Source organism: Scleropages formosus, chromosome 1 (assembly GCF_900964775.1).
Source record: "Scleropages formosus chromosome 1, fSclFor1.1, whole genome shotgun sequence".
Classification (NCBI taxonomy): domain Eukaryota; kingdom Metazoa; phylum Chordata; class Actinopteri; order Osteoglossiformes; family Osteoglossidae; genus Scleropages; species Scleropages formosus.
Genome location: NC_041806.1, coordinates 2,097,898 through 2,124,754, shown reverse-complemented (window position 1 = coordinate 2,124,754; position 26,857 = coordinate 2,097,898). Strand labels below are relative to the sequence as shown.

The following is a 26,857-nucleotide window of genomic DNA, read 5'->3' as shown; positions in this document are numbered from 1 at the left end:
CAAAATGTTCCTCCTCACATACAGTAAAAGCCAAAGTTCGTTTCGTCGCTCAAAGCACAGTCGTTCACTGCTGAACGTCCTTTTGTGTCCTCGTCCCCAAGGCCTTTCCAGCCACCAGCTGTTTGTGTACTTACTGTAATTATTAACTGCTCTAGTGAGGTCATGAAAATGGTTCACGGGGGGGGGGGGGGCGGCACGCATGCACACACACACACACACACACACACACACACACACACAGTGTCATAAAGCACCGCAGGCCACAAGTGGTCCTGCCATATGGTAAATCAAACTCCATGCGAGAAGAGGAAGTTGCAGATCGCAGACCTGTGGGGTGACTCTCACACACCCCCATATGGTAACCAGGCCAAGAGGGGGCGGGGCAGGGTGGGCGGGGCAGAACGCCGGGGGTCGTGGGATTTACATTTACAGCCTGATGAGAGATAAACAGCCGAGGGGTTTAGAGCCCTTCACAGCTATCGGTGCTCTGGTGTTTACTGAACAGCAAGCAGAGGACAGGCTGAGCGCGCGAGTGTGTGTGTGTGTGTGTGTGTGTGTGTGTGTGTGTGTGTGTGTGTGTGTGTGTGTGGCAGGTAGATAACGCAGGAAAAAGCAACCACAAATAGGCTGGTCACTGTAATTACCAATTAGGGGTACAGTAGTACCCCTGAGCAAGGTAGTACTTACCCTGGACCAAAGCAGTAAAAATTGCTCAGCCATAGAAATCACGGTAAATCACTGTGGAGAAAAGCGTGAGCTACATTAATAAATAATACATGAGTTTACATTATTCACCCTGTTGGAACCGGTCTTTCAGGGTAAAAACAGTGTCTGAGCATCGTTTGTGGCTTAGGGGAGAGGTGTGTGCTAAAGACATAAAATGTAAAAGTCCTGGGTTGTGTGGGACAACTTAAGATCACTCTGAGGCATTTCAACCAAGCGACGAGGAACCGTAAAATCTGCAAGTGCGCGCGCGCGCACACACACACACACACACACACACAGAGCGACAGGGAACAATCACCACGGAATATATCAAATGCAGTTTTATTCTCCAATTTGTTTCTTTTTTTTTTTTTAAAACAACTGACATTATCGTCAAAACGGTCGACATCATGAGCGTCCTCTAGAACAGGATCACAGAACCATGTGGTACCAACTGGCAACGTTTACAGCTCTACACTTGTACACATCCAGCTTCAGCTGAGAAAATACTCGTAGATTCATATAGTCGTTTTTCATACACCGTATATCGTCTACTTTGACCAATAATAGAAGGCACTTAGAACAATTTAAAATACTGATACTGAAATATATTAATGTGCAAAAAGAACAAGAAAAACTCAAGGTACAGGCCTTTTCGGGCCTTAGTCGAGCATTAACCCTTTGCGCACTGCTCCGCTCTGCTAAAGCACTCAAATTTTAGGCGTATTAACGTTTTCCTTCCACAAAAATGTCCGATTTCTGTACGTAAATTGACATACGGACGCTTATTAGTCATCCGGTTCTCTGTTTAGAAAATTAAAGTGCACCTCCCGGTGAAGCACTGGAAATAGCGCAGTTTACCGCATTTACCCTGTCTGTCTGTCTCAGTGCAGAAAAGTGCTGCATGTTTCTAGGAGGTGCGCAAAGGGTTAACGTGTTTATTCGCGAGCTTATCTGATAGTGAAGGACGTGGCCCCCGGGGGGGGTCCGTCTCGCCCCGGGAGCCACCCTGCCCGAGAGGAGCAGCGGTCGCGTACGTACAGGAACACAAAGCAATGTCAACACTGCAAAATGTCTCGTCAAACATGGACAAAAGATTAATAACTATAATTGCTTTCGGCATCTCAAAAAGCGTCGCTGAATATGGGGGGGGACACTGTGTGAGTGTGTGTTTGCTGGGTCCAGGAGCGTTTCTCTCATCTGTCCTCCCAAAAAACAGAAGGCAAGAGCAGACAGGTGGCACGGCGCCCCCTGCTGGTGTGTCTCTAACTGAGGAGACTGACACACTTGCGCCCCCCGCCGGAAACAAGAGACACGGCCACCAGCAGGACGCCGATATCCCAGCACATCACTGGAAACGTGTGAGAGAAGGACAAGAAAGAGTTTTTCGCACAGAAACACACACACGCTGTCTGAAACTGCTTAGTGGCACAAGACTCTTAAAGCTTTTTGGTCACATGCCAATTTAAATGGGATTTTAGTTACAAAGACAAACTTGTAATTGAAGCCATTAAGTATTAGAACCCAGTAAGAACTGGTAACACCCTGGTAAGCATTACACCTTGGCAAGTAGAGACTCTTAAGCGCTACACCCCGTCCTGTCCTGTCTTACACACGCAGCTGAAGTGAGACCGTGTGTCTTGCGCAGCTGCAGCCACTTGTCACCATTTACTGAAAGCGGGTTTTCGTCCCGCTTCTCGAAGACTCCCTTTGGGTCCTGGTTTCCCCTGCAACTCGAACGTTTATTTTCCGTTATGGCTGCTAACTGAATCAGGGACACGGGGGTCCAGCGTAAGCGACCCGAACGTGCTGGAGGAGGAACCCAAGTGCTGTAGCATGTGCACTGGTCTTTACTGTGATGTGTAAAAAGTGCTCTATGATCCATTAGTCACCTAATTAAAAGCATAATTTTAAACAGTTACTATATTACAGTAAAATAAACTATTACTGTCATTCACGGCTCTATAACTGAAGACTTATTATTCAAACATTTGCTGATCTTTCCACTACTGCAGCTAATACTGGAATTAACAGTAAATTCTTGAAACGATACAGAGGCCTGCAGCGGACAGGCGCTCAGCTACAGGAACCAGAACGGAGAGGGAGTTTCACACAAGCGGGTCAAAAAGCCCTCGTTTGACGCAAGCGGATGAGGTCTGGGGCGATGCTCCGGGGCGATGCTCTGGGGTGATGCTCCGAGGTCAACCTGGCCAGGGAGGCAGGCTGCAGCGTGCCCGACGTCCAGTAGGGGGCACTAACAGGTACACAGCGGTCGGACAGTTAAAGCACCGCTGTCAAGCAGTGCCTCTTGTCACCGCCCTTCGCCTGTCTGGTTACTCAAACTGAGCGCGGCGATTAACGTCGGGGGAGGGGAGCTAAGGAAAGCTACTAATCTGTGTCCTCCTGGGGTTGGAAACACGTCGTCTGAGCCGCGCACTGCGGGCGTCAACATGCGACTCCCTCCGTTTTCCACGTAATCATCCCTTGTGAAGCACAAATGCCGTGTGTTTCTTTGTTTTGCCTGCTCATTTGTTTCTTCTATACTCCAAGCAGAAGGGCAGCAGGCGCCGAGCATGGATCCTTGGACAGGAATCCGCTGTGACAGTGGAGGTGGGACAAGGGCACTGCGATGCAAGAGCGCCACTCCTGTAAACTGCAGCGAAAGGGCGAGAGGAGCGGCGAGCGAAGCTGGAAGGCGTCGGACAATCAGCTAACAATTGGTTCGCTTCGTTTTCATCTGCGGGGCCCACACTCGGTTAGCGCGTTACCCGTGGGCTCTCACATCTGGCCGATGAGGGGAATGACAGAGGTATGGGCGTTGGCTCCAGCTCGCTCGCGCCATCTTTGGTTCTTTCTGGAATGTTCCCACAGCTTCTGGACCGTGAACGACAGAGAACGTACGTCTGCGCCCTCTGCCACGCCGCCGCTGCTCGCGTCAGTTGACCACGGCAGGCTGGAGCACTACTGTACCCGGTGGGATGACCACCCACGACAGGGGGTCACGGCTCCGCCCCCCAGAGAGGTTTAGCGCGGACCCCGAGAGCGCGTCCGAACCGTCCCCGTCGTCCTCCTCCTCTTCCTCGCTCCTCTCCTCCCTGGCGTTCCCCCAGGCAGGGTAGCTGTGGCCCCGCCCCCTTAAGGCTAGCTCCGCCCCCACAGGAAGGCCCAGCGCCGAGAAGGCCGGGGACAGGAGAGGGGAGTTACCGCTAAGGGAGAAGACGGGGGCCCCTGGCAGTCCTGAGCTCAGGTCCAGTGGCCTGGGCCCCAGGTGCGAGAGGGGCAAGGAGCCGCCAAGAGCCGGCAGGAGCGCGGCAGCCGCACCCGGGATGATTATGTGCGCCCCGCTCACGTAGGGGATCTCGGCCCCCTTGGCCCCGGCCCGCACCGCGCCCAGTCGCCCCGCCTTGAGCAGGGAGCCCACGGTGTCGTGCCGGACGCTCTCCTGGGCCACAAAGTGCCCGTGGGCTTTGATGTGCTTGCGCAGCGAGCTGGGGTCCGTGTAGCGCTTGAGGCAGCCCGCCATCTTGCAGTAGTAGGGCTTGTCCACGTAGTGCGTGCGAGTGTGCTTGAAGCGGTCGCTCGAGTTCGAGTAGCGCTTGTTGCAGCCCTCGTACGGGCAGATGTACGGCTTCTCTCCTAGGGCACAGCGAACAGGACACACACAAGCACTTCAGCTTCACCTGTCTCCATGAGGGGAAGTGTCTGCAACTCGTTTTGCGTGCAACGCCGACGCCACTTTTACCACCGAGTCACAATCAGAAGAGCTCAGAAATAAATAATACAAACGCCCCTTGGTATGTTTACGGGTTAGGTTCTGCGCAAAGCTTGCGGAGAACTACAAGGAAACATACTTCAAACTACATTAAGAATAAAATCACGTCGTGTCTACAATTCCGTGACGACCGCTGACTGATTCCACCCATAAACACGCAATGTTCCTCATCTTGTTAATACACAGGGACATCAAACGGGAGCAATAAACACTGCTGAAGCGAATTGAACAAAGGCGGTCCTACTCTCCTGTTTTGTTTGGATTCTCTTGACCGCTTAGCAGAAACTGCTCTACTCGCTTCGGAGATGAACACGGGTCGCGTTCCCTTTGCTATAAACTGAAAACTGGTTTTCTAAGCCAAGCCAACTCCGCGTTTGCACTTTGAAAATCCGTAACGCGACAGTCACCTGTGTGGGAGCGGTTGTGGATTTTCAGGTTCTCCAGGCGAGAGAAGCTCTTGCCGCAGGTGGGGCAGCGGTGGGGTTTCTCATTAGTGTGAGTGCGGATGTGGATGAGCATCTTATACCTGCAACACAAGAGAGGAGTCCAGCGTAAAACAGAGCGCTTGCTGTGTACACACCTAAGCTTAGAGTACACACCTGTTACATAACCAGCTTTGGATGTAGTAAATGTGCCCCAGAGGCTCGTTCACACACACACACACACACACACACACACACACACACACTGGAGCCAAAGTGACACCTTAAAGCCCTGTTGCCACACGTGAACAATATGGCAAAGGGAGGTACACATTGTTCTGCGTCATACGACATCGTGGACAAAGGTAAGAAATTATTACGCGTTATTTTATGGCTTTTCACGTTTGTTAATTCATTTTGCAACTCTGGTGCTTCTGATGTGTCTTTTGTTGTGTCACTTCAACAGATTTATGCTGAAATAGAGTATACAGAGGAGAGCACTTACAGTTTAGACCGTAACTATGACCCCATTTATTTAGAGTATTTTATTAATGTTTGTAAACACCATGTGTCAATTTCACATTTAAATTCAACGCTGTAGTAAATACAGTCGAGGATGCGAGAGCTCCGCTATATTCTATTTCAACCATCACCATGGCATCCGGCAGTAATACACACACACACATTTTCAGAACCGCTTGTCCCATACGGGGTCACGGGGAACCGGAGCCTACCCGGCAACACAGGGCGTAAGGCCGGAGGGGGAGGGGACATACCCAGGACGGGACGCCAGTCCATCACAAGGAACCCCAAGCGGGACTCGAACCCCAGACCCACCGGAGAGCAGAACTGCGGTCCAACCCACTGCGCCACCGCACCCCCTTCCCGGCAGTAATATTCTTGTAATATTTTTTTAAGTAGTTGTGCAAAGGGCCTATTATTTCTCCAAATTCACAAATTTATACTAAAGTAGCTATATGTTGGCATACAGATTTTAGATTATGCATGGTGGTTTTAACTATTTATTAAATAAAGGGTGTTAACCAAAAAAAAAGAAGTGACGAATTGAGAAGTTATAAACTGTTACGCACAGCTGTGCTGTTCTGATCCCTCTGGAGAAGTGTAGTCACTGGGAGAGCTGTTGCTCCCTAACCCTGACGTTAACCATGCAATGACCGCACACACAAAGCACACGTACAACATGGGAACATTCGCTACACGAAACGGGAAGCTCACCTGGCATTGAAGCCCCGCCCTTTCCGAGCACACCCTTCCCAGTGGCAGCAGTACCCAGAATTCTTCTCAGGCTTCACGTGAAAGTCATTGACATGGTCCACCAGCTCTTGCAAAGAGTCAAAGAGCATGTGGCACTGGGTGGGCGAGAGAGAGAGCGAGGGGGGGGGGGGAGAGCGCAGTCGAACGATGAACCTCCGTGCAGCAAGTGGTAGGGAACAGACTAGGTTTGCTTGAGACTTTCATGTCTGTAGCTATGTCTCCTCTCAGTGTAATGCATAAATTGTACTTTTGCCGAGATGTACATCGCTTTGGACAAAAGCGTCTGCTAAATGAATAAACGTAAATGTAAATGTAAACGGTTGAGGAAGTGCAGGAGGAAGAAGGTCTCGACTGAAGCCCCCAGGCTGCCGACACCCAACCCTCACGCAAAGTGGACATTTTTCACCCATAAGTCATATCTTCCAACTGCTCATTTTCGCAATCCTCACCTTCGCCCAGCGACAGGCCAGCTGCTCGTCTGAAGAGAGCTCGGGGGAGCCTCTCGTCTCCTTGGGTTGGCCAATGAACATGGAGGAGGGCAGATGGAACCCGCCGCCAGCCCCAATGGGAAGGAAGAACTGGAAGGCCTGGGGTGAAGCTGCACCTTCCAGGTAATGGATGTGGGCGGAGTCCTGCAAACAAAAGTGAACATTACGCACAACTGCAAGAATAAACCATAGAAAGGATATGAGGAAAAATGTTGGGAACAAAGAGAAAATCAAAGACGGAAGAGGAATATTAACTCATGATTTGTTTAACGATAAGAGGGCTTTTTGTTCTTAACACACTCTGAAGATACTGAATAAAAATGTTATTTTTATGAAAAATACTGACTGATTTTGTTTTAACTGGAAAAGAGTTCCTTCCTAGCAATAATATGATAATATTTAAATAAAGCATTTTCATTTCTGTTCACTTTCAATTACCTCTGAGAGACATCTTTCTTCCATGGATACTTGATTAGCATTAAAATTTTGAATATTGATTTTTTTTAATATTTTTTTTTTAAATCACCATGACTTCAGTTAAATGGTGTCAAGTAAATGTTGACACCTGGAATCCACAGCACTGCTCCACAAACTTCTTCCCTCTACACATGTCCTGTGGGGCGAAGGAGGTCAGCGGCTACCGGCTGATGAGGTTCAAGTGCAATGATGCTACTTCGATGATGACCAGACCATTTGCGCTGCAGAGCTCAGACCTGGAGCAGTTGCAGATGCTGCCCTGTGCTCTTGGTTTATGTTTATTTTATATTTTGAATAAAAGAACTCCACAAACCCACCTATATGCTTGGTCAATCCCTGAACCGGTGTTGCGCAACATGCCGCGTGTCCTTAGCGTCGAAAGGTGTGTGTCCATTATCACTGAGACCGAGTCCCTACATCTGCTTGCTGCTCCTCCTCCCCCTTTTTTCATCCAACTTTCCCATCACCACCATCTTTTCCAGAGAATCCAATCTTCCCAATGTCATGTCCAAACTATGAAGACCTGGCTTCATTTCACCCAACATCCATCTGTTTGTTTTCCTTGCTATCCATGGTGTCCTTAATGGTCTCTTTCTGGCACCACGTTGGCCCTGTCCTGTTTTCTGAAGTCCAACTTTTACATCCATAGAGTGTTATAGAAAATACCACTGACCACACAATTCCAGTCTTACTGGTGCATTTTAGGTACAAAATGCAATAAATACAAATAAAATAAAATGAGAAAATGCCTTTAAAAAAAGCAGGTTTGAACCTATGATGCATGGCTCAAAAGCGTCACGAGCACTTCCGTTCACTCACCCTGGAGAACGCTGTGGCACTCCCGTTTGACAGCTCCGGCGAGGACGGAGCGTGTAGAGACGAGGGTGACATGCTCAGGTCGATGGCCGGAGGGGTCTGCGGTTCAGGCTTCTCCTGGTGGAGCACCGAAACACCTGGAGAGTGTGCGTGGGTGGGGAGGGCGAGGGGGTGAGCACCATACAATACAGCTTCTGTATAACCAGCATCATGTCACATTCAATAGGTTACGGTTAATCCTGATAGGTAGGAAAAGTAATTTGACATGACTTTGTTTTTTTTAATTACATATACAAACCGGCTCATAAGCTTACAGACGTAATCAGCACCAGAAGTCTGTTCATACATTGATATGTTTGTAACTCCAACGTAACTTTTACAACTAAATGGCAATTAATAAAAGCTTAATGATGCAGGCCTCCCTTGACTGGTTTGCTGGTTAAGTTTTGTGAAAATCTTAGATATGGCCATAATGTATAAAAGAAGTCTTTAAGACTTTTCATATCTTTTTAAAGGCAACACACATTAAAGCTAAAACAACTTTGAACAACAGAAGATAAAAACATTTTGCTTCCACAAACCCTTATTCAGTGCCAACTGTTGACCCATTCATCCCGTAAACATGTGTAATGTTCCTCATCTGGTTATTGACCACCAACACTCAGAAATACCTAACACAAGCTGTAGACAATGTGGAAGTGAGCTCAACTATGCTGGTCCTACACTCCTTTCATGTTGTGGTGCTCTTTACTGCCACCTATCACATTAAAGGGTAAATACAAGTTGTCTTCTCTCCACAACACACAGAAATTTTGAAAAACAGATTAAGTGAAGAAAATGCATTTAAGAGCAAATTAACAAACTGGAAAACATACCTTCAAAAAGAAACATTTAATTTATCTTCAAATGTATCTGAAGAGAAAACTTCATAAAAATCTTGTTGAACCTTCGTGATGAATCCAGAGTAGAAACTGTTGTATTTGTATTAGAAGGTTTAATTCCGTAATAATACCACTGGTATTTACATTTTTTAAACCTGGAATGTTGAACTCATTCAACTGGGGATTTCACTGGGGCTCAACTGTTATAACGTCCATCAGGACACTCTTTGATAAATGTATTATATGTCCACCGCTTCAGAGAGCAGCCGTAATAACCGGGACTGACCTGAGTGTGGGGATGCTGGGGACGTCGGGGACGTCGGGGACGTGGGTTCTACGACTGTTGTTGCGTCATCTGCCCTGCGGAATCTCCATGTGCGGGAGCCATGCAGCGGGGCAAAGATGGAAGGGGTGTGAACAGGTGGCGTCCTCTCGTCCCTGTCCCGCCTGCAGTCCCGCCTGTGGGGAAGCTTGAGGTCCAGCGGCTCGTCAACAGACAGCATGGCTACAGCCGAAGGCCAAGGTGAGGAGGTCCGGATGCCGCCTTCCTGCAGAAGGAATCAGAGGAAAGGAGTCAGAGGCACAGCCAGTGAGAGGGAAAACAATTTGATAATCCTGTAAACGGTCAAATATGACCGTAACACACAAGATAATTAACCAGAGATACACAAGTTGTGATATTATTGCTACTTGTCCATTTTCCTGAGTGTTCACCTTTAGGTACCAAACACAACCGGCGTTTACCCTCCCAGCCAACAGATGGCAGTGAAGTGCACCCAAACAGAAGAGCAGAGAGCAACCGCCTTAATTCGACTGACTTCCACTGTGTTTACACTTAATGTTTGTTGAGCGTCGGTGCTAATAAACAGATGAGGAACGCTGCACGGTCACCATCAAGCAAGAAGTTGCGAAAACATACCTTTAAGATAATTTAAATCTGTTTCAGTTCGAATGTAACTGAACAAAACATTACGTAAAAATGCATTACGACGTTCCTAATTGTGCTTGTAAATCAAGAAACCAGAGTACATGTATAAGACAAACAATGGTTCCGGAGTCACGAGCACTTTCCGTACATCAGTCCAGGTGAACAATCAGCCGCTCTGACTGAAGCAGGTAACAACTTTACTGTTCGGGTGAGAGGGGGTAAACAGCTAGTTACGATGAGGTGCATTTCAGTATTATCAGCCATTTCCTGGCAAACCTGCAATGCTCTTTACTTTTAGCGTGATGGCATGAGCACAGAGAGACTCCAAAAGTAGACTACCTGCACCGTGAGTCATGGTAAAGATCCTAGACAAAACACTAAGGCTATAAAAAGATATTATATGCATAGAAAGTCTATAAACAGACCAAGTGAAGCTTTAGGTTTTACTGGTTACAGAGTTTACACTATTACTTCAAAAAATGTTTTGCTGAACAAAATTATTTCAAAAGTCTCATAACATTCAAAGTCACATATATACACACACACAACATCTGAATTTGACAGAAAACAACTTTTGCCACACATTTATCCAAGTCTGAAAAACAGGGATGACAAAGCTAATATATTACAATTTTGCCTGTATTTGCCATTAATTATTATATCAACCCTGGTAATACTGAACATACAGATGCATTTCAGCTCACGGAAAGACTAGCGAAAAACTAGAAAATGCCGTAATGAAGTGGAGTGCGTCGTCTGCAGTACGGTCGTCGCACAGCAGTACTGCGGGTTGCCCGCCACTGTCCCATGGAAACATGGACCAAGCGAACATCATGAGATCTTTCTCACATGCTCCATCTCCCGAAACGCGAACAATCATAGGTAGAAACAGGCCAGAGCTGCTAAGAATCGCTCCTCATTTCCATGCCCACCCCTTAACTATTGCACCCCATTCTGAAATCCATGTCCTCAAGCTGAAGGCTTGGCCAGATGTGCCTGTGGTGGAACACCTCATCAACCATGGAGCCGAGTGTGTATATTCAAACCAGGACCAGTATGTCCCACCCTAAAATGTGCCACCAGGCCACATTTATGGAAGTCTGCAAAGCTTTCAAAGCATAACAAGCTGTGTAACCAAAGAGGACCGTTGGCAGGGAAACTGGATGCAAAGTGGTTAAAAACCGGGACTCTGGACCCTTCAGTCCCTGTCTCAGTCCCAAGAGAGACGCCACTGTTCCGTTCTTGAGCAAAGTTCTGAACTTCAAGGTGTAAGAAGGACTGATGCGCAAGATGATTTGCAAAAAAGAATTAAAAAATCATCCAAATGTACGTAACTCATAAACCAGTCACAGACTGGGAGAAGCTTTTAGTAGCTGAGCAGTCTGAGGAAATCTGTGGTCTACTGAGCCTCTCAAACTATGCAGTACAATTACACACACACACACACACACACACACACACACACACACACACACTCCTAACTCTGGGCTCAAATGCCGAGGAACCTCCCTTCTGTGATGGAACGCAGACACCCCCCTCCCACAGCCTCCATTCTGTCTGCCCCTTCCTGGAAGCTCTCCCTCCAGCCCACGGGCACCTCTCCAGACCACCACCCCCCCAACCCCTTCCAGACAGCTTCGTGCTCTGCACAGATGAAGGCTGTTCCCTCTCCAAGTTCTCCTACAGTCACCACTTCCCCTTGCACTGCCAGACCCTCCTGTAGGATATCAGAAGACACCTTCCACAGAGGAGCAGCATGATATCTGAGGAATCACAATTAAATGTGCGCCACAAAGGGCTGGAGACCAAGAAGGCCTGGAGAAGGTCCTCAGATGCCGACACGTCCATGAGAACCAAGACCAGAAGTGATCAATCGCTGGCTTTTACTATACCACTCCGTTGGTGGGAACGCTGGATGCTGAAGAAACAGGAGAGGAGGAAGGGGGGCAGCAGGTGGCACAGCAGTTAGAGCTACCATCTTTGGACTCGAAGGACTTGGGTTGGAATCCTACCTCCTGCTGTAGTACCTTTGATCAAAGTACTTAGCCCAAATTGATACTGTAAAATTACCAAGCTATAGTGCATAAATGAGTGGAAGTGGAATCGCCATGAGATATGTCAACGGACATACATTTAACTGTGCTGGAGGATGAGGACACCATGGAGAGCAAGGAAAACAAGTAGATGGAAGTTGGATCAAATCAGGCCAGGACGCTCACTGGAAGCTCAATGAGACTAGATTTTCTTGATGGTGATGACTGCAAAAGTTGGAGGAAGAAGAAGACGAGCAACGACAAGATGGACACACTCAACTATAGTGACAGTGGACGTGTCCCTTTTAACACTAAGGACACGAGTGGAGGACAGAACCTTCCGGAAGGACTCTATATTTGGTCTCTGTTGACCAGCGTAGCTCTGCCCACGCTCCAGTCGCGGTCAACTGGGGCTTGAATGATGGTGGTCAGAGCGGACAAGTCCGTCCAAAATCTTCTCTCCCAGATGCGAAGACACAGGAGCCTCCCTTAACTTGACATTGGACCACTTGTGTCCCTCGTCCCAAACGCAGACCGGAGTGCTCTGGTAGAGATGGGGGGGCGGCGGGGAGCGGCAGGGACCAGGGGAGGGATGGTGCTGTAAGAGAACCCACACCCTGTATTTTCTCTTCCCAAAAGAGTCATCACTTCCCGTCCTCTGATACCCCCATCTGAGCGAGGTAAGCAACATCGTGGAGGGTAATGCGACATCCGCACGGGGGCCGCCGCCCTCCCTGTCACCAGCAAGAGACTCTTGAAACAAGGCTGTCCCTCCCCTCCCCCACCCCCCCGAGCTTCCTCAGCCGAGCCCCCGCTGCGCTGCTCTCGCCTCCGCTGACCTCGCTTCGGGCAAGAAGCCGAGCCTGTGACTAATCCCCACCCCGGCTGCTGTGACGGCCCCCTCTGCCTCATGTACCCAAACCACAGCCCCCCGCCCTCTCCACACACACACACACCCAGCGCATAGGAAACGTTCCCTCGGCAGGGAGATTCTTTCCCGTTCCCCCGCCCCCGCCCCGCTGCTGCCGCTGCTGCTGCTGCTCCCCGGCACGGCGAGTCGACTTCTCAGACAGGAAACCTCAATTTCCACAGCTCCCCGGCCCGGCCCCTCACTCGCCTGCTCACTCTCTCTCTCTCTCTCCCAGCAGGCCCCCTCCCTCTCCCTTCTCTCTGTGGCTTTCTCACTCCCTCCGGTCGTCATCACGTCTGAGCGCGGTGCCAGCTCTCCCCAGCCCTGCCATAACCGCGCAGGCTTCCTCGCGTCGACTTCGGTCTTGTCTGTGGCGACCGAGGCTCCCGCATCCACCGTCCCCCTCTTCCTGTCCCACCCTCTTCTCCCTCTGTCGCCCCCCTTCGATGCCCCTCACCCTGCTCCTTTCACAGCGAAAAGCACCCTTATAAGGAGTTACGCAACAGAAAAACGCACAAAGCGAGGACAAAGGCCCGTTTCTTCAGCCTGTAGGCACAGTGAGGCGGCGGGGTGGGGGGGGACGACCGATGGTCACCGTAAGAGCGGGACGGGGGCGGCCCAGAGCCCTTGAGGTGGACACACCTGTTGCAGGATACGGTGGGACAGTTGTATTTACACTTACTCGTTTACCGCCCTCTTCTCCAGGCTCACTTACCACGTTAAGTTTGTGTGCACTATGCTGCTTACACCGATTTACCCGTTTATACAGCGAGGCAAGTTTTACCCAATCTTTGTAAATTTTATTAGCCAACATTTGGAAAGATTCGGATGACGGTACAACCCCGAGGAACCAAACGGATGAGCAACGAGCCGTGTAGACATGACACTATACACCTTACCACCAACGTTATTGAAACAGTGGAAAATGTGTATATTTTGACAAGCTCATTTAAATGAACAACAATATGACTAAAGAAATAAGCAGAAGATAAAGAGCAGCCCTTCAGCTGGACTACAAGTACAACAAACCACAAAGCGAACGTTAAAACAAGAGCCCATCTGCACAACAGCCACGTCCTCCCGACTCCAACCGGTAGCTGTCAATCATGGAAGACACATAATACAGAAGGTAAGTTGAGGGTGAGCACCTTGACCCAGCACAGTCCAGCAGGAGGGGGGATTCAAACCCAGGACCTTTGACTGCAAGCTCACAGCTCTAACCGCTAAGCCCTGTCAAGGCCTTGCTGAGCAGTACCTTGAACTTGTTTACCGTGTTATCAAGAGAACATCACCCAGGATGTGCCCACAGGAAGGTGAGGGATGGGGCTCAGATGGAGGCTCTTCAGCAACGAGCAGTTCTGACTTCGAACACTTACGGTCCAGGTTTACAGCGGACTGTAAACGGTCACCGCTGCTCGCAGACCCAAAATCGAGAAGATTCCCCCAAACTGCATTCAGCAAATGACCATGTGACCATGAGCTGCTCGCCACGAAAGACTACTGGATACCGTTCTCTTCATTTTGCTTTGATCCAAGCTAACAAAGTGGCTAAGAAGTGCTAACCACCAAAACCTGGTCATGACCGCTCTGGTGAGTCATTTGTCTGATGTTTAAGGACACCATGGACAGCCAAGAAAACAAACAAATGGATGTTGGGTCAAATTAAGCCAGAACTCCAAGTAGAAGCACAATGATGAGACTGGGGTCTGCGTACTTCGGACACGTCACAAGAAGGTTGGATTCTTGAAAAGACAGTGATGATTGGAAAAGCTGGACAAAGGAGGAGGAGGAGGAGGAGGTGGTGGTCCAGCACCCAGATGGATGGACTCTACCACAGTGACAATGGACACAGTCCTCTCAAGACTAAGCACACACAGACAGAGCTTTCTGGAGGATCTCTGTACACGTAGACACATTTAACACCAGTGTTTTGTCCAAAATCCCATCCTCGACCACACAGCACAGGAAACCTGCTTCTACTGTTAAACATTAAAACACGTTAAACATTAAATGTGTAGTCAAGGCCCACTGCGTGACGAGCAGCAGCAAGTTGGAAGGCGGAAGCACAAATACGCCAGTCCGTCTGTCCATCCATTCATCCATCTGCCTGCTCGTCCAGTTACCGTAGATGTGTAACGCCTCTTTCTGAGCCCTGAAGGTCAACGCACACCTCAGTGGGACAGGGTTCGATATCTGCTCAGCATCTCTCGGTCACCTCAGTGAGGGAAACCCCTCCTCAGAACCACGGAGGACCGTGAGCCTTTCGCTGGGGGGCATCTCCAACATTACACAAGTCGGCATGGCTTAATTTTCCAGCTTCCAGGCAAGGTCAATTAGAGAAGGATCTGTACCACAATACCTACAGGACCTTATCACTCCCTACGCCACAGCGAGAACTCTGAGCTCCTCGGGTTCTGGCCGCTTTGTGCTCACAAGGAGTCCAAAATCAAAAGCTTGTAGGTTTTTGGCTCCATTGTAGTGGAACGACTCCCTTTGTCACTCAGAGCTGCTTAATCCCTCCCAGCATTCAATAAAGATCTCAAACCATCTCATGCAGTGCCATTGCTCTCCTGATCTCCTGACAGCTCCATAAATGAGTCTTAAGCACCATTTGCTTGATTATGTATGTATTTGCTATTTGAATGTCACTTCTGTAGAAACTACTGGAGGGATGTGAACCAGCAATAAGGCGGTGTGAGACACACAAGCTGTGTGTCAATGACCTTGTATCTGTGTCTAAACCTCATCACCTGTTGTCAGTGCAGTTTTATTTTTACCCTGAAGTGCTCACTTTAGAGAAAATAAATGTAGACATTTACGGCGACCGGTTGCCCTTATTTTTTGATTTCCCTTGTTAAAAGATAAAGAAATACAAACTGAACCTCACAGGACAAGAGTTTCGTGAAGAGCTGCAGTTCTGTTCAGAGCCATATGAAGGAAACCTTAACAGGAAAAAAACAAGAGAGACACTCAGCTGAACACCATACTGGGGGAACATAAATAAATAAAAGTGCAGAAGCCGGAAGTTTACAAATGTCACCGCCATCGGGGTCCGTGACAGGATGGCAGCGGCGTTGCCACCCATCCCCCCTAATGGACGTGAACCCAACTGACCTTCCTTCCTCACCAGGGATAATATAAATAACCCCGTGGCCTGGTGTCGCCGACAGCCGACGAGCGCGAAGGCAGCAGCACGGCACGGACGCGGAGACACAGCGCACCCTCTTTTGTCTCGCTCTCCCCGCACATCAGTTCCAGACGGCGAAGCGCAGCCGACAGATGTGAGCAATGCTCCTCTCCCCACCCCCCTCCCTTCTCTCCCTTCCTCCCTCCTTTCTTGGACGCGACCCCTTTGCGGGCGGTGATGCAATCCACAACCTCACGATTGCAATCGTCGGGCTCCTCGCGTCTCGGCGCTGCAACGCTCCTCCAACCGCGCTCAGCTCTTCGCGGCAGAGCCAGGACTGGCTCGCGCTCTGTCCACTGTAACCTTAACCACTTTGCGCTTGAGAATCGACTGGGAGCAGCAGAGGATGAGCGCGAAAAAACAGGGTGCATGAAAGGAGATGTCTTTCGGGGCAGAAGATGGCGTAGCGATTAGGGTTACCGCCTTCGGACTACAAGGAACAGGGTTAAAATCCGGCTTTGACACCCTTAATCCCTGTACTTACCCTGAGTTGGTACCCTCAGAACTACCCAGCAGTATAGGTTGGTAAATCGGTGTAAGTAACGACGCTAATTCGCTTTAGAGGAAATCAAGAGGTAATAATGAGTGAGCAAACGTAAGTTTTGCCGATATCGGAGAGCTCTGGGTGGGGAGCACTACGAGACCTCCCGCCAAAAAAATAAATAACCAACGGGCTATGTCACAACGCTGGCGCAGGGACAAACACCAGCTGAGCCGTAAGTGACGGTGGTGTGTGGGAGCGCTGACTGGCAACGCTGTGCCCAGCCGCCCAGATCTGGAAAAATGTTTCTGCAGCTCTGACCGCCCAGATGTGGCGGAAGACGCAGGGCCAAGGCAGCTGTGGCGAACTCACACTTCAGCCCACTTTTGGTATCTTTTCAGCAGCTTCCTGGCATTTACACTCTGGACACGAGCACCAAGTGTGTAAGTGCAGGGTCCATACGCAGACAACAAACAGAGAGCACAACACACACAGACATCACACGTGGAGAGAGTGACGTACAGCAGATCCAAAGGGGAAGACTGAGAACTTAAGGCGTATAATAATAAGAATGTATGCACATCTAGATGACCGCATCCCCTCTTCTCGCCTCTCCACTGGTTTCCTGAAGCATTAAGTTCAACACTCTGGTTACAGCTACTAGTCCAACAACGAATCTGCACCACAGAACCTATAGCACTTGATCACTCCCTACATCGCAGCGAGAGTGCTGTGCTCCTCCCATAACAAGGGATCCGAAACTGAAAGTCCTTAAATTCACAGCTTCTAATGAGCTCCCTCGGCCCCTCAGAGCTGTTGAATCCCTCCAAGCTGAGCTCCATAAATGAGTCCAACACCATGTGCTACGATCAGGGATGCATTTGCTATTCTAATGTCACTTCTACAGGAGCTGCTAGAGGGATGTGATCCTGCAACACGGTGGTTATCAGACAAACAAGCTGTGCGTCGATAATCCTACGTCTTAAGCTCTTTGTGGGTGATGCACTTTTGTTTGCTCCGAGTCGTACGTCAGTTTGGAGAAAAGCATCTGCTGATTGAGCAAATGTTAAAATATCAACATCTTCAAGTAAAAGCACATTCGCAGCAGTGGCAGATAAAACAGGCACTGAAACCAGACCTTCAGTCCTGGTAAAGATCAGCAGCAGATGCACATGACCAAATGCTGCTGGAAAAATCAACAGCAAGATCTAACGTGACAGGTTCAACTACAGGAAGTTTACTGCGCTGGGTATGCACAGTATATCTACAGTAATAATGCAACACTTCACATTATTATTAAAAGTTTTATGTAAATGACTACATCAATATTTGAAGCGCTTTATCTTTTTTCAACAACATGTTTCATTTTGCCCGTGTTTTTCCCAATTTTTTTTGCAACAATTACTGAAAATAAGTAAAAAAGCAGCCATAATAATGTTAATGAGGGAAAAATGAAAGCATTATTGCAGATACTTTTAGACTTAGCCTCATAAATTTGAAAACTATATGTGGATGATCATACTGTATATGTACACCATACTCTCAATATTATATATATGTGTGTGTGTGTGTATGTATAATATATGTATACAGTATATATAGTGTGATCTGCAGGTGAATGCTGCGCAGGCAACACTATCTGCATTTTGATCTCTCTCAGCTTGAACGCCTCCGCTTCCCTGATATGTGAAAACAATCCACCCTGTGGGTCTGGGGGAGGGGGGGGGGGGGGGGGCTGGTGAACAGCATCAGGTTGTTGCATCTCAGCTCACTGGGCCCCCTGCGGCAGCTTCCTGCCACCGGGCCGACCTGTTCATCCGGAACACCTGGACCCCACTCTCATAAAACGTTCATCAACAGCGTTTTCAGCACTGGCATCAGGGAAGAGCCGTCTCCGCACGATTCAGTCCCTGGGGGACCTAGGAGGCCGGGGGCAGTCAAGGTCTGTGTACCCGCCCCGCCCCCCCTGCAGCAGGAGAAAGTCGGTCCAGATGTGCACCGACATCAGCCAGACTCCTGTCCTGGGGGGGTGGGAGGAATGGGGGAGTGTGCTCTGAGAAGACTGGCGCCCACTCAGGGTGGAGTGGGGAGAAACACAAAAAAAAACAACAGGAAGAGGGCAAAACAGCAGAGAGCAATTAGCTGACGTGATGGCAGACGGTGGCGTGAGCAGCCCGTTACCGCGGGACACGGGGGGAGGGGCCCCTGCTTGAGGAATTCAGGGCGATGCTGCCCTTCTGTGCCCATGTGCCGCTTGGAAATACCCCCAACCTCCACACATACACACTAGAAGTCTGTATGGTGTGTGGTCCACACACACACACACACAGAGCTCCTCGTGACCCACTGATCTGTCCATCCAGCCTGGACTGAGAAACACTTCTTTAGAAGGTCTCATCTATTCTTCTCCCTTACTTTTCCAAATCTGTCTCGCACACACACACACACGCATGCACGGAAAGACAAACAAACGCAAAGGCAAAGCAATGCTTGCACAGGCGGCCGCGCTCAGGCATTCTTCGGTGCGGACTCATTTCCAGAGCAGTGTGCGCACACAAGAGGCCCAGGGTGTGGGCCAGGCAAGTAAATAATAACACGAGCCAGCTGTGGGGTGCCGTAACCCCTTGAGCGCCACGACTGCGCACCCGGGCCAGCGGCCCTTCGAGCCAAGATTTGCGTGATTGGACTAACAGCAGGGATGGGGGGGGGGGGGGTCCTGCCATGTGACTGACTGCTCATTTTAGCGTATCACAAATAACTTCTTGTAATCATTCTGACAGGCCAGAAATCGTTGACGCTGCAAAGCATCTAGCGCAGCGCATGTGAGGGTTCCTGACTAATTCTGCACTTAACACAACAATTCTTTTGTTTAGTGCATTACTCTTATGTATTTTGTTCAGCTGAGTTTACTTTGTGCTGTTACTGCTTTCACTTGCAAATCACTTCAAATACTGAAAGTGTTTTTAACAATTTCTCTTCCATTTTGCCAGTTTTTTTTTTTTTTTTTCAGATTTACTCCATAATTCTGGATCTATTATATACTGTAAAATATATGAAAAATAATACTGTCATGCATTGGACCATCCAGCCATCCCAACATGCAGTCACACGAGGCCCAGGTGACTGGCCTGAGCCCAGTTCGACTCACGCCAAGCTAATAGAGCTAACAGCTCCAGCACCAACAACACGAATCCCAGTGGAGCCACTAACTCCATTAGCAGGGTCTTGGGAAGCGGCTGTTCCGTGCGGGGGGGCAGCCAGGGCGTCCCCTACCGTGGGCGCAGGCGCGGCCGGGGCCACGAAGTTCAGACAGGACGTGAAGGAGAAGAGCTGGGAGGAAGCAGCACAGCCAGGGATGTGATTAGCGGTTACCGTGGTTACAGTTTAACTGAAGAAGAATGCGCAGTTTCGGCCGGCGAAGGAGGGGCGCCAGGCTGGCCAGGCACACTGGACTCACGGAGCTGCACGCTCTCACACACGTGCACACGCAGATACGCAGCCCCGCTACAGTCAGAGCTGCGTGCACACACACGTGCACACAAACAAACTCGTACAGATACACAGGTCCTCTGCATCATGAGTAAACACTTGCCCAGTGGAGGGTCATGGTGGTCTAGAGCCTATCTTGTAAACATAGGGCAGGAGGCAGGGTACATCCTGGACTTGAAAGTCCATCATATGCCTATCACAGTGATTTATTCACACACACACGCAACATGGGCAAATTAGTCTTTGTACTATGAAAGAAAAGCCATGGAAACTCCACAGTGACTGAGCCAGATTTGAACCCAGAGCCCAGGAGCTACAGGGTGCTGGCGCTACCCACTGTGCCACCTCGCCACGCCTAGACCTACTAGTTTCACTCGGATTCTCCTGTAGTGAGACAAACAGAACCCAAGCTGTGCTGGAGATGCCTCCCGCTATGAACTCTCCAGGGGTTCCAAACCTGTGAATTTGCGGTTGAGGGTCTGCTCCTGTGACCACGGAGGCCTCTTGCGACTGAAGTGTTTCTTGTTCACACCCACAGCAGGTGCCCCGAGAAACCCACAGCGAGTTTCAGTACCAGTCCCAGAAGGGGAACGAAACCCTAGATAAAGGTGCTTTATCTGAGCTTCTTCTGCCAAAATCCAACTGAAAAACCGTGATCTGGCCAGAAGGGACACAAGAAGGTACAGCACGAGTCGTCCGACGTTCCTCGTTATCCAACATCTCCAAGCCACAGTGCAGCATACCGTGCGTCAAAGAGCTGGGCCCCAAATGCCGGAACGAAACGATACAGTGTGAGGCAGCTCAACATTAGTGGCAAAAAGTTACAGGCAGTAGTATTTCTGAAATTTAACTGCAGCACTGCGCTGTCTCGCAACGAGACAGCCTCCAGACCTGTAAAATATTGCCTTCAAAAACCACTCTGAGGCTTCAGCTCCTGGGTACAAACACAGTAAGGAGAAAGTGACAACTCTAGCCTGTAGTAGAGCTGCTGGGAGCAACAAGCCAAACCGCATAGTAACAAGCAGTAGTTCTATACCACTCTTATTTTAGTTATAATTGTACAAACATGGTTAATAAACCATTTCATACTTTGACTGCACTTCTGTTTAACCTGCAATTTGCTTGATATGAAGCAAGAGACCAGCAGCTGGAACACATCCACTGTATCCAACGTGACACCAAACACTGCTCTCTGTGTGTGTGTGTGTGTGTGTGTGTGTGTGACTAAAAGGAGGTGAATGGGTTTCCCCTCATAAGCTGCAGTTCTTACACTACTGATCCCCTTGAAGAGCTTCTGTGAGACAATCCCTCTCTCAGGGCACTTTCCCATCCTCCTGACGCCCACACACACACACACACACACACACACACCCCTCTCTCCCACTAAACAAGATTTACAGACATGCCTGCAAATCCCATCAGCCAACCCTTTTATTCCCTCCATCCCGTTTTGGAATTCCGACAGAAAGGCGTCGTCGGCAGGTCACCTGAGGACAGTGCCATGTGAGGACACCTGCGCACCTGGGCGATGTCTCCAATCGCCTCTTTGAGCTGCACCCCAGTTGCAGACAAACGTAAACAGAGTGCGGTCGGTCGGGTCCCTGCCGCAAACACGAGCTGTCCGAAAAACTACGTATGCTGGTTCCTCACAGCACAAATAGCAGAGTATCAATTTTCAAAGACAGAAACATTTATCGGTTTGTGTGTTTAAAGCGCATTTTCTTCAAACATTCCTATATTTTTGCAGAAACTACCCAGTGAGTGACTCTGGAATTACCTTTTATTATCTGTGACTTAGAAGTGAAAGCAACTTTGGAGCTATGAACAAAAATTACAAACTTTCATTCCCAGCTGTGTTCATAAGAGGGGTCGTCGATGTAGATCCGTTGTTTCACATCGTACTTTTTGCAGAAAATGAACTAGTGAATGTGCTTTAAATTTTTGTAGCTTAAATTGTACAGTGCTGCTCGAAAGTATTTGAACCCCTTGTGTTCCTCAGTTTTACCATGAAATGGTTATTTTATGAGAATCACTGTTTCTCATGTGACCCACTGGTATGTAATGCCCAATTCCATATGTTGCTTAGAGGAAATCGTGTGTGAAGTAGAAACAAGCAAGTAGTGCAGGTGTAAAAATAAGTGAAGCCCAAGTTGCATTGGTTAAACCAAGTAAGAAAGTCAAATCAGGTTTGTAAATCATAGAACTGATTAGATAGAAATACATAGAAATGATTATGTTTATTTCAACTTTTAAGATTTTTTTCTTCAATATTTCATACAAGAATAATTAGCATCGCTATAGGGTTCACATACTTTCAAGCAGCACTGCATGATCTGGACCTTCCAGAGACTGACGTCATAGCCATGTGTATCGTAGACCCCAGGGTTACGATGTCAACAACCAATAACCACCCGCCTGAGACCCCAACACTGACCTGCTGTTGTGAGAGTAGTGCAGGGAGCCCTTTCCTTTCCCTTCCCAGGAGAAGTGGAGACACTAGCCAGGGAGACACTGGGTGGCAGTTTTAATTTTTTTTTCTTTTTTTTTTTTTTTTAAATTTATTACACCACGCACATCATCCCTCAAAAGCAATGGTAACGGGTTATTTGTCAGAGAAACAACGTGAAAACAAACACTGTGGCGGGAAACTGTTCCTAATAAATAATGATACAACCCAAATCAAGCGGGGACACACAGTGTTTACATTTACATTACATTTATTCATATAGCAGACACTTTTCTCCAAAGCAACGTACATCTCAGAGAAAATACAATTTGTGTATTACATTAGGAGAAAGAGAGACATAGTTGCAGACATGTGATTCTTAAGTAAACCTAGTTTGTTTCTTTCCAATTTATGCACCGACGTTCATCGCACGAGCAGGTGCACAAAACTTAGGATAGACTAATCCTGATCACCTTCCGAGCGCTTCTGTCTATCCGCACACCTACACGACAAGAATGCATGTCAGTGAAAAGCGGTAGCAACAATAAACTTACCCGCAACACGACAAACTGCAGCGACGGACCTCCAACACAAATTTTAATGTACAACTGATTGTGCACAAATGTTTAGAGCCACTAACCACCCTTGGACTCAAAGGACCCAGGCTCAAATCACACTCCTGCTGTAGCACCCTTGATCAAGGTGCTTAATTGATGCAGTAAAAATGAGCTTGCTGTATAAGTGGGTAAATCATTGTAAGTAGCTTTGGAGAAACATACCTTATGAATTAATAAAGTGCATCAATGGGCAGCTTGGCAGTGTGTCTGAATCACACAGATACACACAACAGGACTAACACTATACACGGGAAAACAGGACGATATCCAGAGAGTCTGCCATTCCTGACACCGCACAGCAGGGGGCACAGCAGCAAAGAAACTTCTCTTTTACCAAAATACTGTCACGCCCTCCACCTCAGCGCAATGAGGCACACCTGCAGTTCATCAGAGGATGAACATATAAAAGGAAAGCGCGGAGCAAACACAATTGTGGAGCCTTTTTCAGCCTTGCCTCTCACTTGCACTTCTTGTTACCAATCTCCTGCTCATCGGTTACGAATTCCTGGTTTGCCACGACTTCTCGCCTGTTTCCCTGGACAACGATTTTCGGATTTGCCCTTCGGATTCTGTTCGCAGATCAGTGACCCTTTTGCCTGTTTCCCTGACCATGTATACTGGATCGCCGCTTGACTTCGCTTCCTGTGCTCCGCACTTGGGTCCGACGCATCTGCGCCAGGGGTACATCATGACAGATGCATTGCAGGCTCTCCACTTTGAGTGAGACACTGGAGTCATGGGGCTTGAGAAACTGTCCAGATGTCTAAGTGGATAAAAGTGTAAAAAACACTGGGCTCTAAGTCACTTGACAGAATGGCAACCGAGACACCAAAGCAATAACGTAACACACAATCCCGTTTGACCCCGGATGTCCCTCATTTCCATCTGTGCTGCAGTGCTGCAAGGAAGCAGGGACAGCTTCATGCCTCCAGAGCTGGGGCGAGGGCACCGGCTGCAGCATTACCTCTCTTACCAGTAGGGGGCACTGTGGTTACAGCTGCCACCTTGTACGGTACAGATACAGTAAAGATTACCCTGCTGTTAGGGTATGTACCACTCAGTGGAACTCGACTCACGGCAATTACCCATCGTTGAGGGTCACTGGCTTCTTCTGTGCGCATTGCTGTGTTGCGAACACAAGGAAAACACCAATTGAGCACACCCTGAGGGGGATCCAAACCTCTGCCTGAAGGAGCGGGAGGCACCGGTGCTACCTGCTGTGCCAACGTGCTGTACAAATGAGTAAATCACTGCAAATTATGGGACTCTGTAAGTGGCCTGGCAGAAACCAGTCACATAGAGAAACTTGAATAGGAGGGTCGGCTAAAATGTTATCAGATCTTCATTGGGTGATGGTGAGCAGCGCCTAGCCTCACATCGCGGGTCATCAGTCGCCCCTCGATTCGCTCCCACCATCCAGCACTGCTGCCCTGCACGGTCCCTCCTCCACATGCCACGAGCGCGTGGACCGCCTTTACCGCGCTTTCCGCAGCACTCGGCCGCACATCATCGCTGGGCCTGATGACGGAGGGAGTTCACAGGCACAGCCTGGTGTACGGGAATAGGGCCTGGACCCTGAGGACCCCCCCACCCCCTCCAGTACGTACAGTCACTCGGCTGAACAACCCCTGCGTTTACACTGGTCCCACACTCACAGGCACCTGGGCTAAACACGGGTGGAAAATAAACAAATATCATATGTGTCATGAGCAATGAAAAAAAAAGGAAATGTGGAAAAACTCATGCTTCAAAAACACTCAGGTGCTCAGCTTAGAAAAACAGTACAGGAAATCATGTGTTCGTAACTCAGTTTGTTCCTAACTCACTTTTTACCAAGTTTAAGGATACAGACGTGGCTCCAGTAAACACCTCAGAGAAGAGCAACAATGAGGTTAATTTTTTTTTTTTTAAATTTGAAAAAACATGATCCCTCACATGAGTCGGGCAGCGCCGCTATTCCGATGGACGTGACGTGAGGAAGGTCACTCCACGCCACGGTGCCCGCGCTCGGGAACAGCGACAGTGAGTGAGGACGGGGCCCTGTGTGTGTTTTTCGCGCGCAGACAACACACACACACACACACTCTCTCTCTGTGTACAGCTGCGCGACCGCAGGGACCGTATCGGCGATGGATGGAGTGCACACGACGGCGGTATTTTTACCTCAGCGGAAAGCGCGTCTTCTCGCTCGTGCCTCCTCGCGGCGCGTAGGTGGGTGTCCTCCTCGCGCTGCCTCACTCACTGCGCGGCGCGCGCGCCCCTCCTCCTCCTCCGCGCGTTACCGTGACGGCCGCGCTGCGCGCTCATCCAACAACAGTGGCCAATTCAGCGAAGAGCAGGATCGTGTCGGCGACGAGGAAGCGGGTAAAAACATGGGCGAACAACGCGGTAAGAAAAAAAAAAACAAAGCGCTGCGTGTTATCGAACACTCAGCTGTCAGCTCGCGAGGTGGAAACACGAACACGCTCCTCCTGTGCGCCCGAGGGAACCCAACCTCTGCGAGTACAAACACTCGGGCTTGTCAAGGACAAAATAAAATAAAATTACAAAAATAACATAACAGACGCTTTTCCAACGAAAGTTGTCGCCTTCTTCTCGCGGGTCAAGAGGCTGCGCAGCGCCTTTCTGCGGGTGGCCGTCCGCGCGCTGTGCTCGAGCCGAGGCGAGGGGGTCTTGACACACACAGTCACACGGGAGAGAGGGAGGCTGTCGTAGGTGGTGGGAAAACAGACTCGTTTCTGCTCTGGCGTCTCCGCGCGCTCGGTCGTGTCTCTCTTTTTCTCCTTCTCCCTTTCCCGCCACCGTGAGGGGAGGCGCGCGGCTGTGCGGCGCTGTCCCTGCGACGGTGTCCGCGCGCCGCAGCCAGCTCGTGCAGTCTCCTCTCCTCTCCTCTCTTCTCCGCTGCTCGCCTGCAGCCTGCCAGCTCAGCGCGCGCCCGCCGCTCCGCCCATCGGCCGCGCGCCGTCCCTCCGCCTGTCTGCTCTCTCTCTCTCTCTCTCTCTTTCTCTTTTTCTCTTTCTCTCATTCTCTGTGGGCCTGACCGCTGTGCGCAGTGAGGAGGTCGCTCTGTTTCCACAGTGTCTGTTAACTCCTCACCCCCGAGTGCCTTAACCACGCTCGGCCGTCCGGTGACCTGACAGCACGCGCCGAAAGCACTGAACACACAGAGCACCCGAACATCTGGTGACACATGTCACATGCCATGGAGCTCAAGGATGCTTAAAAGTTGTTAAAATTGTTATTGAATAATAATACACAGCTATTATTACCATTAGTAGTAGTAGTATTACGAGGAGGGGACCATGGTGGTAGTGTAATCTGCATCTTTCCTCCTAAAGGTAAAAGTTTTTAAAAAATGTACGTAAGATTTATTGCATTAACTTCAAAGAATATAAAAATGTATTTGAAGTTACCAAAAATAAATGAATGATGTGGAGCTGCGGTAGCGGGAGATTATTGAACCATATCTTTGTGTAGAGATGCTAAAACTGCATTACACTCTCCAGCACTGATTTGGACCAGGTCAGGTCAGGTCAGGTCAGCTCGGGTCGGACATGTGTGAACGTCCCGTTTAAATTAAAGTGGAAAGCAGGAGTGGCGCGTTTGCACTGCGCACTAGAGGGCGCTAAAGACACAGCTGTGACGTCTGTCTGTTCTCCAGTTGTTTGAACCCTCTACCCGCCTGTGTGAGATACTGAGCCTCTGGAGGGAATCGCACTCCATTCTTCAGGGCTCTGCAGAAAGTGTCCCCACGTTAAAGCAAGTGCCTAAGAAAGACATACTACTACTACTAATAATAATAATAATAATTCTAATAATAATAATAATGTCGCTCATTCTCACTGTTTACTCTAAGGCTGAGTACACCAAAGGGGGTGACACAGTCCATTCCACATGCAGCCACACACACAAACACACACACACACGCAA

At 49.2% G+C, this 26,857-nt stretch overlaps 1 protein-coding gene across 4 annotated transcripts; it reads right to left on the bottom strand.

The window, feature by feature from the left end:
- Positions 1 to 1,030: 1,030 nt before the first annotated feature.
- On the bottom strand, positions 1,031 to 25,829 carry LOC108930218 (zinc finger protein GLIS2-like). 4 transcript variants are annotated; one of them, XM_018745370.2, is made up of 8 exons: positions 15,822 to 15,943; positions 15,595 to 15,649; positions 9,123 to 9,384; positions 7,959 to 8,092; positions 6,624 to 6,806; positions 6,136 to 6,269; positions 4,885 to 5,003; positions 1,031 to 4,341 (listed from the first exon to the last, which is right to left on the bottom strand). In XM_018745370.2, exons 3-8 carry the CDS (start codon positions 9,337 to 9,339, stop codon positions 3,641 to 3,643), a joined length of 1,488 nt encoding a protein of 495 aa, XP_018600886.2. In that variant the 5' UTR covers positions 9,340 to 9,384; positions 15,595 to 15,649; positions 15,822 to 15,943; the 3' UTR covers positions 1,031 to 3,640. The 4 variants fall into 4 exon arrangements, with proteins under 4 accessions (XP_018600886.2, XP_018600885.2, XP_018600887.2 ...); XM_018745369.2 differs by lacking the exons at positions 15,595 to 15,649; positions 15,822 to 15,943 and adding an exon at positions 25,091 to 25,829; XM_018745371.2 differs by lacking the exon at positions 15,595 to 15,649.
- Between the last annotated feature and the right edge of the window lie 1,028 nt (positions 25,830 to 26,857).

Bases quoted from the DNA above. Each gene is read 5' to 3' on its own strand.
- LOC108930218 (XM_018745369.2), bottom strand. From the start codon at position 9,339: ATGCTGTCTGTTGACGAGCCGCTGGACCTCAAGCTTCCCCACAGGCGG. The intron at 8,093-9,122 runs GTCAGTCCCGGT...CACACTCTCCAG, and splicing joins CCCAGCATCCCCACACTCAG to GTGTTTCGGTGCTCCACCAG. The intron at 5,004-6,135 runs GTGAGCTTCCCG...CTTGTGTTGCAG, and splicing joins GGGCGGGGCTTCAATGCCAG to GTATAAGATGCTCATCCACA.